This window comes from Notolepis coatsorum, assembly GCF_963971535.1.
Source record: "Notolepis coatsorum genome assembly, chromosome: 2".
Classification (NCBI taxonomy): Eukaryota; Metazoa; Chordata; class Actinopteri; order Aulopiformes; family Paralepididae; genus Notolepis; species Notolepis coatsorum.
In genome coordinates, this window is record NC_140166.1 from 147,047,280 (window position 1) to 147,062,804 (window position 15,525).

The 15,525-nt window shown below is 42.3% G+C and overlaps 1 protein-coding gene across 1 annotated transcript in view; it reads left to right on the top strand.

Moving 5' to 3' along the window:
* The window catches only part of LOC311223559 (CUB and sushi domain-containing protein 3-like), a gene marked incomplete at both ends in the record, with an annotated part of 752,195 nt that overhangs the window by 137,801 nt on the left and 598,869 nt on the right, over nt 1-15,525 (top strand). The window contains 1 exon segment of the mRNA XM_084308339.1: nt 7,652-8,015. Within this exon segment, the coding sequence (XP_084164465.1) occupies nt 7,652-8,015 (364 nt within the window).

Consider the following 15,525-nt stretch of genomic DNA (forward strand, 5'->3'; position numbering starts at 1 on the left):
TCCACCATTATATACTTCTCTCTCCCCCTCTCCTCCCATCGCTGTCTCTTTATCCCAATCTATGTACCACACTTGAACAGAAGTGTCCTTCAGTTATTGGTGTAAAACTGTGGCATTCTCTCCATAGCGATCTTAAGGGGTGTAATAATATTTGTCAATTCAAAAACATTTCTTTATTCTTGTTTCATCTATGAATTGTTTGTTTCGTTGTATATTGTATAAATTATTATTATTGTGTAAATTAGGTTGTACACCGACCATCAAGTATTACTTTTAGTTTAGTTCAGGAATAGGCGGCAGGTAATTATAATATACTTTTCCTTCTTCCTGCTTCTTTTTGCCCATGGGGGAACTGGATTTATATGTTTGTATTGATTGATTGAATACTTTATTTTGACACAAGCGTGGGACAAACATTTGAAAAACAAACAATAACAGTGTCAACACGCTGGTCAAAAATGGATAATACACAATAAAGCCAAGGCTTGTTTCCATTGTGGTCCATTACATGGAACATAAAAAGGCACAAAAACACGAATGGACATGTACACGAGACAGGACACCCTAAAAATAAGTACAATAACACCTGACCTGGGCCCTGTTTCTTGTACCTGGATAACTGAGTTAGCCGGATAACTTTAGCTGGATAACTGGGTTAGCCGGACTTTTCCGATTTCATGTACCTGGATTTTCCAAATCACCATGCCAACATATCCAAAAGTTTGAGCCTGGTCGAAAGCAGAGTTCAAGTTCAAGTTAGCCTGAACTATCGCCACGCCCCCGCAAAGAAGTGACAGCCCGTTTCCTGAAACTATTCCCACAGTCTACGATCTGCATTATACCATTCTGAATTACGTTTTTGTGCTCCATTCTTCCAGAGGGGGCTTTTGAAATGTAAAATATACCCAAAATGCTGATATTAAATTCACTTTGTCCTAAATAATGCACGTTATATATACCGTGGCGACGGTGGCGCTCGCTCGTGCGATGTACACATGATGTGGTTATTTTAATTGTAACTGGGATTAAGATGTCTGATGAGATGCGCTGTTTGACGGATTTGAGAAATTGAATGAGCCGTTGACGTCACATTAATGAATGAGGATAAAGAGATAAACTTCATTCAAAACAAAGGATATTCTAAACACGGGTCTCTCGTTCATTAATGTATAAACAATGAATTTATCCCATCTGCCCCAGTGGCCCAGCGGTAGTGCTCAAGGCTGCCAATCCAGCGACCGGGGTTCAAATCCCCGTGTTTCCAATATGATTTTTTTGAATATAATATTAATGATTATACGCCAAAGTAGCCTGGTTTTAAGTTAAAATATTATAAATCTACATGCATTGAGGATGTCATTCTTTATATAGCTCTCAACGTGCACCAAATTGAATTATTCCTATATTGCAAAAAGAAGGACCCCGGTCTTGAACCCGGGTCGTCCGTGTGGAAGTCAAAAGAACAACCCGTTGGACCACATTGGAGATAAGTTAAACATTGACTATACATCAATCAATGGGCAAGAAAGCCGTCTCGTAATTCTGTATAACAGTTAACTAGTTATTTTCGCTAGCAAGATCTCATTTGATTATTCAATCCAGCAGGCAAGTTTAAAGAAATATAATCTGATTGATTGAGGTAATGAGGGACTTAGAATTAGCCTATAGATAACGCATTTAACTTGTCGGCGAGGCGATTGAGCCTATTGCAATCTGTCAATAAAGTCTTAAATCAATTAATCAATCAATGCCGTTGAGAATCAGGGTCTCTGCCATCGATACGTGCTGGCTTTCCACCTAAAACGGGAGCGTGCATCTAGCCTGACTTGAGCCTGACTCTCAAGTCTGGCTTGAGTTAACGAGACTGAATCCTCCTTTGTGAAACAGGAAAATCCCGGCTTTGAACATCGGGTTAACTGAAGCTGGATAATGGACATGTTGATCGACTTAGTTGAACCACGTACATGAAACAGGGCCCAGGGCCCTGTTTCTTGTACCTGGATAACTGAGTTAGCCGGATAACTTTAGCTGGATAACTGGGTTAGCCTGACTTTCCGATTTCATGTACGTGGATTTTCCAAATCACCATGACAACATATCCAAAAGTTTGAGCCTGGTCGAAAGCAGAGTTCAAGTTCAAGTTAGCCTGAACTATCGCCACGCCCCCGCAAAGAAGTGACAGCCCGTTTCCTGAAACTATTCCCACAGTCTACGATCTGCATTATACCATTCTGAATTACGTTTTTGTGCTCCATTCTTCCAGAGGGGGCTTTTGAAATGTAAAATAGACCCAAAATGCTGATATTAAATTCACTTTGTCCTAAATAATGCACGTTATATATACCGTGGCGACGGTGGCGCTCGCTCGTGCGATGTACACATGATGTGGTTATTTTAATTGTAACTGGGATTAAGATGTCTGATGAGATGCGCTGTTTGACGGATTTGAGAAATTGAATGAGCCGTTGACGTCACATTAATGAATGAGGATAAAGAGATAAACTTCATTCAAAACAAAGGATATTCTAAACACGGGTCTCTCGTTCATTAATGTATAAACAATGAATTTATCCCATCTGGCCCAGTGGCCCAGCGGTAGTGCTCAAGCTTGCCAATCCAGCGACCGGGGTTCAAATCCCGGTGTTTCCAATATGATTTTTTTGAATATAATATGAATGATTATACGCCAAAGTAGCCTGGTTTTAAGTTAAAATATTATAAATCTACATGCATTGAGGATGTCATTCTTTATATAGCTCTCAACGTGCACCAAATTGAATTATTCCTATATTGCAAAAAGAAGGACCCCGGTCTTGAACCCGGGTCGTCCGTGTGGAAGTCAAAAGAACAACCCGTTGGACCACATTGGAGATAAGTTAAACATTGACTATACATCAATCAATGGGCAAGAAAGCCGTCTCGTAATTCTGTATAACAGTTAACTAGTTATTTTCGCTAGCAAGATCTCATTTGATTATTCAATCCAGCAGGCAAGTTTAAAGAAATATAATCTGATTGATTGCGGTAATGAGGGACTTAGAATTAGCCTATAGATAACGCATTTAACTTGTCGGCGAGGCGATTGAGCCTATTGCAATCTGTCAATAAAGTCTTAAATCAATTAATCAATCAATGCCGTTGAGAATCAGGGTCTCTGCCATCGATACGTGCTGGCTTTCCACCCAAAACGGGAGCGCGCATCTAGCCTGACTTGAGCCTGACTCTCAAGTCTGGCTTGAGTTAACGAGACTGAATCCTCCTTTGTGAAACAGGAAAATCCCGGCTTTGAACATCGGGTTAACTGAAGCTGGATAATGGACATGTTGATCGACTTAGTTGAACCACGTACATGAAACAGGGCCCAGAGAAAGACTTTTGTCTTGTTTACATCAGGGTCCCCCAGTGTTGTGATTCCAGATGCTTTCAATGCAATTGGATGTGCTGTTTTTAGCGGTAGACAGTATTTTGTTTCCTCCGCATATGAACGTGAAGTAGTGACTGAGGCTATACGAGCGTTTTGGGATGGAAGTCTGAACAGAAACTCACTTTTAATTTTGCCAAGCGTTTTGGGGTGGAATTCTCAGACGACGGAGCCCTGCTGTCACACGATTGGCGCATATGTCACATGACGTGCTGTGAAGACCCGCCCTACTCTGCCTCTGATTCGCAGACTGTGGATGGGGAATGTGATTGTACCAAAGCAGATGTCACTCACAGACAGAGTGTCCAGTCACGCCGCGGGGACACATTCTTGTGTAACCCTTTCACTGCCACACTACGTCACTCCCAAAAGAAAAACAGCTCAAAATGTATTTTTTACTGTCGAAAACGAAATAAAATACTGCATTCCGCCTGCATTATGAATTTATGATGAGATAGTAACGAAATAGTAATGCACAGCCACTTGGACAAGTAACTGCAATCAGATTACTGGCTTTTAAAGATTAACGCGTTAGATTACTATTTTCGGGGGAAAGTAATCAGATTACAATAACGCGTTACTTAGTAACGCGTTACCGGCATCACTGATCTCAACAGGGGTGAATCGTATCGCATCGCATCGCCCGGTGCTTCAAATGTATCTTTAATAAAACAAGCCAGAGTCACGCCCCTCATAAAAAAACCATCCCTGAACCCTACCGTCATAGGCAACTACCGTCCTGTCTCTCTTCTCTCCTTCCTTTCTAAAACACTTGAACGTGCTGTATCCAACCAACTTACTGCTTATCTCTTACAGAATGACCTCCTAGACCCTAATCAGTCAGGCTTCAGGACTGGTCACTCCACAGAGACAGCCCTCATTGCGGTCACAGAGGCACTTCACTTAGCAAAAGCGAAAGGCCTCTCCTATGTCCTGATTCTCCTAGATCTATCTGCAGCCTTCGACACAGTCAACCACCAGATCCTCCTCGCGGCCCTCGCAGGAATGGGAGTGGCTGGCTCTGCGCTGACATGGTTGTCATCATACCTCAATGACCGCTCCTACCAAGTGTCATGGAGAGGGACCCTGTCGGCCACCCGCCCCCTGCGGACGGGTGTCTCCCAGGGCTCGGTTTTAGGACCCCTTCTCTTCTCCCTCTACACTAAATCACTGGGTAACATTATCACGTCTCATGGCTTCTCCTACCACTGTTATGCCGACGATACTCAACTCTTCCTCTCCTTCCCTCCCTCAGATATCCACGTCTCTGAGCGGATCTCGGCCTGTCTGTCCGACATCTCCGCCTGGATGACGACCAACCACCTCAAACTGAACCTAAGCAAAACAGAATTGCTCCACCTGCCGGCCAAATCCTCCCCCCTGACCGACCTTTCCATCACAGTCGAGAATGCAGCTGTGACCGCGTCCCCGACCGCCAAGAACCTTGGTGTTGTCCTCGACGACCAGTTGAACTTCTCTGCTCACATCGCAGCGACAACCAGAACCTGCCGATTCCTCCTGAGCAACGTCAGAAGGATACGCCCCTTCCTGACAAAAGAAGCCACCCAACTCCTCGTCCAATCAACAGTCATCTCCCGCCTCGACTACTGCAACGCACTGCTCGCTGGCCTCCCGGCCACTGCCACTAAGCCTCTTCAACTCATTCAGAACGCAGCGGCCCGCCTGATCTCAAACCTACCGAAGTCGGCCCATGTCACCCCACTTCTTAGGGACCTGCACTGGCTCCCCATTGCTGCACGAATCCGCTTCAAGGCCCTTGACCTAGCATACCGTGCGGCAAAGGGAACTGCTCCCGCCTACCTCCGGTCAATGGTCTCTAACTACACACCCTCAAGACCCCTACGCTCTGCATCTTCTGGCCGCCTCAGACCTACTCCTATCCAAGCTCCGGGAGGGTCATCAAAGAGAAGTCGCCTATTCTCAGTCCTTGCCCCACAATGGTGGAATGAACTACCCACCCCAGTTAGGACAGCCGAAACACGTCCAATCTTTCGCCGTCGACTAAAGACTCACTTCTTCAACCATTATCTGAATTAAAAAAAAAAAAAAAAAAAAAAAAAACCTAACTAACCATACTGTCATGCACTTGTCCTAATAAACTAACCTACACTGTAGCACTCAACACTTTGATGAACATTGTTACTCAGCTGATAGAGTTGTGCTCTTCCTGATGGCTTGTCGTACAGAACTTGTAAGTCGCTTTGGATAAAAGCGTCAGCTAAATGACTAAATGTAAATGTAAATGTAATGTATCGTATCGTTGGCAACGTATCGAGATGCGCATCGCATCGGCCTCAGTGATGAAATAATATTACCCAGTTTAAAAACCAACATGTTACTTTGTTCCTCCAAACAGTGGGCCACGCAGTCTTGAATAAAGGAACAGGAAACTGCGTTGCTTATGGATGTTTTGGGGGAGCTGGTCCCGGAACTGGTCCCCCTCTAGCTGGTCTGGATCTGCTGAGGTGTTCCAGCGTCTCCGGCGTGGAGGTGGACCTGGATCTGATGGGCTCAGTGTCTCAGTTCTTTGCATTGATAACACAGAAAGAACCATCTTTGTCCTGCTCATCGGTAGCATCTAAAGCTTTATTCTTAGGCTCTATAGGGAGGTGTAGTGGTTACGTCATTGCTGTTTCCGGCCGGTTCACCTCACAAAATTGCAACGTATTTCCCCATTGCTCATTTCTAAATCGTCTCGTTTAAAACAAATAAAGCATGAACATTTGCATGGTGTACCTTTCTGTGCTTATTCATCCACAATCTACTGTATAGCTCGACATGAAAATATTCACAATTAATCGTAAAATGAAAATCGACACATTTTATTTGAACCAAAAATGCTTAAACAATAATGTTAGTGATAGAAGGGAACTCATTTTGTGCAGAAATGGAAAGCTTTCCAACGTCCATGAGGCAGACTAGTTACAATAGCCGATCATCCATTTTCCCAATGATGAATCCCTATACGGGTGGACCTCGCGGGCGGTCCAAAGTGACGTCAGACTACACCTCCCTATTGACTAGGGATGAGTTCGAATTTTCGAATTTTTGAATAGTCGTGCCAGTCTCCACATTCAATTTTCATGTCAGAGTCGAAAAATATATATATAATATATATATATTTTTTTAAGTGAAGCATACCATTCTTATTTAATACATTTTTATATTTAGGCAGCCTAATTTCCATAGCCTAATTGATCTAAAAGATGCACATGCTGCTGTTTCTGTTTGTTTATTAAAACCGGTTGATAGGACAATACAATGCTGTTATTATAGGCTACGATGGTGAATGGTGTCATTTTGATTTATTGTCGGTCAGCTGAGCCGATCAACGTTCTGAAGGATTATCTGAAGTGCCTATTTATGTGCAATACCCTTTGATTTTAATGATCCATTCTATTAAAAAGAATAACTGAATTTAACTGAAACTGAGCATTTTAATTGAATTGAAACTGAAACAGAAAATAAAATTTTTCGAATATTCGGTCTTAAGAACAGTAGACTATTCCAAAATGATTTCGGTCAGTCATGCACATCCCTACTATTGACGGAGACATCGGACTCGCCCATCTGATGATGTAGAGCCTGCGGGTGGAGCAGATCCATGCCCTGTCTGAGACACACATTGATCTTATCCGGGCAAAATAATTGGAGCAATTTGGAGCAAAACCATTTCTCCTGGTTTAATGAATCAGAATGGCCTGTTCGGACGGGGTTCAAACGGTCCAATCTGTCATATTAAGGGAACAGGCTTCAAACTGTCCAATCTGTCATATTAAGGGAGCAGGCTTCAAACTGTCCAATCTGTCATATTAAGGGAACAGGCTTCAAACTTTCCAATCTGTCATATAAAGGGAACAGGCTTCAAACTGTCCAATCTGTCATATTAACGGAACAGGCTTCAAACTGTCCAATCTGTCATATTAAGGGAACAAGCTTCAAACTGTCCAATCTGTCATATTAAGGGAACAGGCTTCAAACTGTCCAATCTGTCATATTAAGGGAACAGGCTTCAAACTGTCCAATCTGTCATATTAAGGTAACAGGCTTCAAACTGTCCAATCTGTCATATTAAGGTAACAGGCTTCAAACTGTCCAATCTGTCATATTAAGGGAACAGACTTCAAACTGTCCAATCTGTCATATTAAGGGAACAGACTTCAAACTGTTCAATCTGTCATATTAAGGATCAGCTTACAATACAAACAGTTGTGTGTTTCGTGCAACTCTATCGCTCACCTCTCTCTCTCTGTCTCTCTGTCTCTCTTGCTCACCTCTCGCTTCTCTCTCTCTCTCTCTCTCTCTCTCTCTCTCTCTCTCTCTCTCTCTCTCTCTCTCTCTCTCTCTCTCTCTCTGTCCTCCCTCTTCCGTCATCTCATTGACAGGTTTCAGACGGAGCTCAGTTATGACTTCCTGGAGGTGCACGACGGGCCCAACCTGCTCTCCCCTCTGATTGGCTCGTTCAACGGAACGCAGGTCCCTCAGTTCCTGTTCAGCAGCAGCAACTTCCTGTACCTGCTCTTCACCACCGACAACAGCCGCTCCAACAGCGGCTTCAGGATCGTCTACGAAGGTGAGACAGGCTTCAGGGTCCTCTACGAAGGTGAGACAGGCTTCAGGGTCCTCTACGAAGGTGAGACAGGCTTCAGGGTCCTCTACGAAGGTGAGACAGGCTTCAGGATCCTCTACGAAGGTGAGACAGGCTTCATGATCCTCTACGAAGGTGAGACAGGCTTCAGGATCCTCTAGGAAGGTGAGACAGGCTTCAGGATCCTCTACGAAGGTGAGACAGGCTTCAGGATCCTCTACGTAGGTGAGACAGGCTTCAGGAGCCTCTACGAAGGTAAAACAGGCTTCAGGATCCTCTACAAAGGTGAGACAGGCTTCAAGTACCTCTACGAAGGTAAGACCAGGGTTCGCACAAGGTGTTTGAAGTGCTTAAAGTCCTAGATTTTCCCAAAAAAAAAAAGGTCTAGGCCTGGAATTCCTTGAAGACAAATTTTTTTAACAAGGTGCGTAAAAAGTAATTGAAATTCAAATCAACCATTCGCATTGAAAGTTTTGTGCATCTATTTTTTTTTAGTACAAGACACACACCAACACACACACCAACACACACACCAAGACACACACCAACCCACACACCAAGACACACACCAACACACACACCAAGAAGCACACCAACATACAGACACCAAGCAACACACCAACACACACACCAAGAAACACACGACACACACACCAAGACACAGGTGATGTTATTATGTCATGATGCAGACATTTGTATTTGCCCTTTATTTAGGTAATGCACATTGAGACTGATATCTCTTCTCCATGACCTGTGACATATAAACAACACGTTCAGTACAAGACTGAATTCAGCCGAACGTTAACACATGTGTAACATCAACGGAAACAAGTAACATCTGCAATATCAGATTTAAATCAGATACACATTTAAAATATTTTAATGGAATGAAATGTTCTGTTGCATGTGTACAGGGCATACTATTTAAAACCAGTCAATCTCAGTTGTTGTGCGGCGTATCTAAAGCGGGAGTCATCCTGTGACCTAGAACCATCTGTGCTGTATTCAAAAGCAGAGATGATGAGATAAGATAAGATTATTCCTTTTATTGAGCCCCTTGGGGGAATTCTGGAAGGTGGAAGGGAGGTTTCATAACCAGAAGCAGGGAAATGAAGGCCATCCCAGTTTTTCAAAAGACATGAGGAATAATATGTACCAAGGGCTGACTTCCTTCAAGGATGCACATCTCTCTACTCCATTTCATGTGAATCATTGCGGAATGAACTATTCACACCACCACCGCAGACAGCTCTCTTCTTGCACCTTGTTTACCTTGAGCCCGAGGGGTGCAGAGACATGAGCTCGCCAAGGAAGGTCAGCGTTTGAATGACTGAGGAATCCTTGGCGAGGAAGGACGGTATATAATGATGACATAGTTATACTGTACCATGTGCTGCGTTTCAGTTCTGTTACGGAGTAATTTGTGGTGGTGTTGTTCACAGTGGCCATTTTACATCTAGTCATTTAGCTCAGTGGTTCCCAAAGTCGGGGTCGCGACCCAAAGGTGGGCCGCGAGATGATTTAAAAAAAAAATAATAATAAAAAATAATGTATTTATTTTTCTTTGTTAGGCCACTGAACTTAGAAGCAGGCCAGGACAGTGTTTCTAGTTGTATTCAAAAATTCTATTCTATTGTATTCTAAAATGTGACTATATGGTTTTATATTAACTTAATAAATAAACAAAAACGAAAAATCTACTTATTTCAACGAACATTTCAAACTAAATAACAGATTATGCACATAAAACGCTGAAAACAACCGAAGCAACAATAGTATTTTAATGAGGCTATTATTATTATTATCATTATTATTTTGCAACAAGTTAGCCCTCTCATAAATAGCACATATAAATGAATAACTAACTTGAACTAACTTAATAGGATTGAAGTGATATTTGGCTTAAAAAATCGGTCACCTGGCAAAAAAAATAAATAATAAAAGCCTGACGATGTGCATTGGGCCGCGGCTCTCTGACGCCTTATTTTCTGGGTCCCGGCCTGAAAAGTTTGGGAACCCCTTTTAGCTGATGTTTTTATCCAAAGCGAACTACAAGGTCTGTACAACAAGTGAGCAGGAAGGAAGGGTCCAACTCTGGCAGCTACTGTGAGACTCAGTAAGACTGTTCGTCAGGCGGTTGGGGTGGCGTAGCGGAGATTGCGCTTGTCACCAATGCAAGAGGCTGCGGTCTCGACTCCCGGGGGAGTCAGCATTGCCTGCGGCTTGGGCCGATCGTCATAGTAACTCGTTTGGCTGAGTTAGCGGGGAGGGAAGTCGAGGGTGGTAATCTGGCGTTGTGGACAGCGACACCTACATGTCAGGTCTGGGCGCCTGCTCAGCGAAAGGCAGGAAGTGGTGGAGGCAGCGTGACCTCCCACGCGTTACGCTTCACCAATGAGAGTCCGCGCTGCCCGGTGAAAAGAAAGCCACTGGCTGTCTCCCCATGTGTCGGAGGAAGCGCGTGGTGGACTTCAGGGTTCCCTTGTACCGACCAGTAGGGGGAACATGCGCACAACGACCAGGTAGGGGAGGGGGGGAATTGGCATAATGACAAAAAATTGGGATGAGATGAAAAGCATAGAAAATCGGGCGGAGAAAAAGAGGATAAAAAAAATAATGTTTGTCAAATAGTGCTACAGTCTTGAGTGCATAGTAGTAAAGACATGATTAGCATAGTAGGTAGTAACTTTAGTATGTACATATTAGCATAGTAGGTAGTAGTATAGACATAGTAGCATAGTAGGTAGTAGTATAGACATAGTAGCATAGTATGTAGTAGTATAGACATATTAGCATAGTAGGTAGTAATATATACATATTAGCATATTAGGTAATTTTATAGACATATTAGCATAGTAGGTAGTAATATAGACATATTACTAGCATAGTAACTAGGTAGTAGTAAAGACATATTAGCATAGTAGGTAGTAATATAGACATATTACTAGCATAGTAACTAGGTAGTAGTAAAGACATATTAGCATAGTAGGTAGTAGTATAGACATATTAGCATAGTAGGTAGTAGTATATACATATTAGCATAGTAGGTAATTTTATAGACATATTAGCATAGTAGGTAGTAATATAGACATATTACTAGCATAGTAACTAGGTAGTAGTAAAGACATATTAGCATAGTAGGTAGTAATATAGACATATTACTAGCATAGTAACTAGGTAGTAGTAAAGACATATTAGCATAGTAGGTAGTAGTATAGACATATTAGCATAGTAGGTAGTAGTATAGACATATTAGCATAGTAGGTAGTAATATAGGCAATCTAGATTACTTAGTAGCAATAAGTGCATAATAGTCAAATAAAATTAAATCCCCTTGTTCCCAGGAAACAGGGACGCTGCTTGCTTGCTGATTCTGAAAGATCCTTTGAAGTATTTGATGAAAAACAACAAGCCCTTATTCTTAACGGATGACAGGGTTACTGAGCTAGATAAACACTTCTGGGCATAATAGGTGTGTTATCATCTATTTTTTATTCATAATTAAGAATAACGTTCCTCTTACAGTCTTTCAAGGTGGAAACTACAGTCCATGTGATTCTGCCCAGCCGCCCGCTGAAACATTTGATGATTAAACAGATTCTAGGTTGTGTGATTTCCCGAAATCCCACTTCATTGCTCTCAAGCGCAATCATCATCCCTGCAGCATCTACAGTGCTCGTTAGTTACACCTTCAGGAGGGTATAGTTACATGTTGAGGTAGTTACATGTTGAGGTAGTTACATGTTGAGGTAGTTACTGTACATGTTGAGGTAGTTACTGTACATGTTGAGGTAGTTACATGTTGAGGTAGTTACATGTTGTGGTAGTTACATGTTGAGGTAGTTACATGTTGAGGTAGTTACATGTTGATGTAGTTACATGTTGATGTAGTTACATGTTGTGGTAGTTACATGTTGAGGTAGTTACATGTTGAGGTAGTTACATGTTGATGTAGTTACATGTTGATGTAGTTACATGTTGTGGTAGTTACATGTTGAGGTAGTTACATGTTGAGGTAGTTACATGTTGATGTAGTTACATGTTGATGTAGTTACATGTTGTGGTAGTTACATGTTGAGGTAGTTACATGTTGAGGTAGTTACATGTTGAGGTAGTTACATGTTGAGGTAGTTACATGTTGAGGTAGTTACATGTTTCAGGAGGTAGTTACATGTTGAGGTAGTTACATGTTGAGGTAGTTACATGTTTCAGGAGGTAGTTACATGTTGAGGTAGTTACATGTTGAGGTAGTTACATGTTGTGGTAGTTACATGTTGAGGTAGTTACATGTTGAGGTAGTTACATGTTTCAGGAGGTAGTTACATGTTACATGCAAGCCTTATCTGTGGCCCCATGCTCTCTGTTCCCACAGAGGTACTGTATAAACCAGGCTTAAGTATGGTTTAAATGCTATCCACAGAGGTACTGTATAAACCACATATGTACTACATTATATAAACCAGGCTTAAGTAGGGTTCAAAGGTTATCCACAGATGTACTACATTATATAAACCAGGCTTAAGTAGGGTTCAAAGGTTATCCACAGAGGTACTACAGTATATAAACCAGGCTTAAGTAGGGTTCAAAGGTTATCCACAGAGGTACTACAGTTTATAAACCAGGCTTAAGTAGGGTTCAAAGGTTATCCACAGATGTACTACATTATATAAACCAGGCTTAAGTAGGGTTCAAAGGTTATCCACAGAGGTACTACAGTATATAAACCAGGCTTAAGTAGGGTTCAAAGGTTATCCACAGAGGTACTACAGTATATAAACCAGGCTTAAGTAGGGTTCAAAGTTTATCCACAGAGGTACTACAGTATATAAACCAGGCTTAAGTAGGGTTCAAAGGTTATCCACAGAGGTACTACAGTATATAAACCAGGCTTAAGTAGGGTTCAAAGGTTATCCACAGAGGTACTACAGTATATAAACCAGGCTTAAGTAGGGTTCAAAGGTTATCCACAGAGGTACTACAGTATATAAACCAGGCTTAAGTAGGGTTCAACGGTTATCCACAGAGGTACTACAGTATATAAACCAGGCTTAAGTAGCGTTCAAAGGTTATCCAATCGTGTGTTTAACTACCTACAGCAGGAGTCGGCAACCCTAGGCCTGCGTGCCAGCATTGGCCCGTGGGAGCATTTTCATTGGCACGGGGGGCAGCATAAATATTTTTTTCAAAAAACAATTATTATTATATTTTTACTTCACCCTTTTTTTTTTTCTTTTTTTTTGCAGGCGCCCAGACCTGACCTGTAGGCGTCACTGTCCACAACGCCAGATTACCACCCTCGACTTCCCTCCCCCTAAGCCAAATGAGTTAGTATGACGATCGGCCAAAGCCGCAGGCAATGCTGACTCCGGGAGTCTTTTTACTTCACTTTGAAATATTATAGTGAAATATTTTGCTGTAAGTCGACTGCAGTCGACTGTTTTGCACACCCCTATGACAGCTATGCTGTTCCCATGGTGCTCAGCAGTCAGCTGGCCTCCCGCGCCCGTGCTCAGTTCCCAGGTAATCACACAGTGCTGCGGTTGCATTCTGTATGATGGCAACCACGCCAGCTAAGAAAGTTAAAGCAAAGGAAATTCGGGCATTCCAGCCCTCGTGGACAGACGACTATGGGTTTGTGTGTCAGAAGGACCGTGCTGTGTGTACTTTATGTTTAGAAAATGTTGTTTGCCGACCGTCAGTGCCATTTTGAGACAAAGCATCAGAAAAGTTTCAAAGGAGGCTTTTCTCTGTAGCTCAGATGTATTGTTTGAAGGCGTACCAAACAAAGAGACAATCAAATCAAGGATAAAAGATATCCCCATGTCAGCTCGAAGTGTTGAGTGACGCATCAAAGAAAGCGACGTGCTCAGCCCCTCCCGGAGTCGATTGACAGCCGACCACTCCGAAGCATGTGTCCAACTTAAAGTGACCAACTCTACAGGCCCCAGATAACGGAGCTTAGCAAAGCAAAACAGGGCCAGGGATCTCACTGACAGCGACAGGTAGGCAACTGTTTATTTTCCTATACATGGGTTTGCATGTTAACTTGAAATTGAATGTGCATATGCAGGGCTCTACTCATATATAAAGCATACGAAACACGCATATAATGTGGCATGTTCATGCATGCGCACTGTCGCACATGTATGCATTTACCTGGGATTTATGTGTTTTTGGAGACTGAGAAACAACCTTATTTTATTGGAGATCTGTCCATAAAGACTCTCTCTCTCTCTAGCTGGCCTTGCTCCAGTGGAGGGATTGGAGGAGGAGGGTGTGCTTTGTGTGTGTGTGTGTGTATGTGTGTGTGTGTGTGTGTGTGTGTGTGTGTGTGTGTGTGTGTGTGTGTGTGTGTGTGTGTGTGTGTGTGTGAGTGTGAGTGTGAGTGTGAGTGTGAGTGTGAGTGTGTGTGTGTGTGTGTGTGTGTGTGTGTGTGCCATCATGTTAACGTTAGCCTCAGTTAAACCTTGCAACGCCTTGTTAGATGAAGCTGTGTTCTGGGCTGTGTTCTGAGCTGTGTTTCGAGCTGTGTTCTGAACTGTGTTCTGAGCCGTGTCTTGTATTCTGAGCTGTGTCCTGTGTTCTGAGCTGTGTTCTGAGCTGTGTTCTGAGCTTATATAGTGCTTTTCTACTTACTAACTGTTTTTGTGGGAGCTTTGATGCAGCCATCTTCTTCTCATTGTACAGCCAGGATGTGCTGGTCATGTGACACTACACATATTTAATTGAGACCCTTTATTATTTCAATTTAGCTGGAAATACATTGATACATCATTCAGTAACATTTTCAGAGCCTTATAACAAAAACATTATTACGGTCACCATTGTGACCAGTGGGATTAATCAACAAATTGTATTCTTTATTTTTCTATTTCATTTTAACATTGCACATGTTAAAAGGGAGAGGGCAACGCCACAGCAGTTTGTCTGCATCGCACCCCCCCCCCCCCCCCCCCCAACTCAGATTTAGGTACTTGATACAACCATCATAATAATATTGTTAATAATAACAATAACAATAATGATGTAATAATTAAAAAATTATCATTAAAAATACCTGATTATGAGAGTTTTTTTTTTTATGACGCACGTGTAGCCTATATGGATGGAATATTGTTGATATGGCACACTAGTTACAAGTATATTTCAAACTGGCACCTCATGTCAAAAAGGTTGCTGACCCCTGACCTACAGTATGGTACCTTCGAGCAAGAGCCCTGTTTGTTGATACACGTTTTCAAATTCTTCTAGCAATGGTCTATGAAATATCAAGTAGAAAAATGATTATACTAAACTACTCGGATTCATACGACTGAGTTGGTTATTAGATTTGCATTATTGCCTGGGAGTTAAGACCCTCCACTTGTGTGTGGCTCTCAAGCACATTTCTGTTTAGTTGATGAGGATATTTGAAAGTAATAATGTTGCGATCATATTAAAAAAAAAATCACATTGCAATTTAAACAGATTATCTCATTGCTAGAAATGCTTCGGG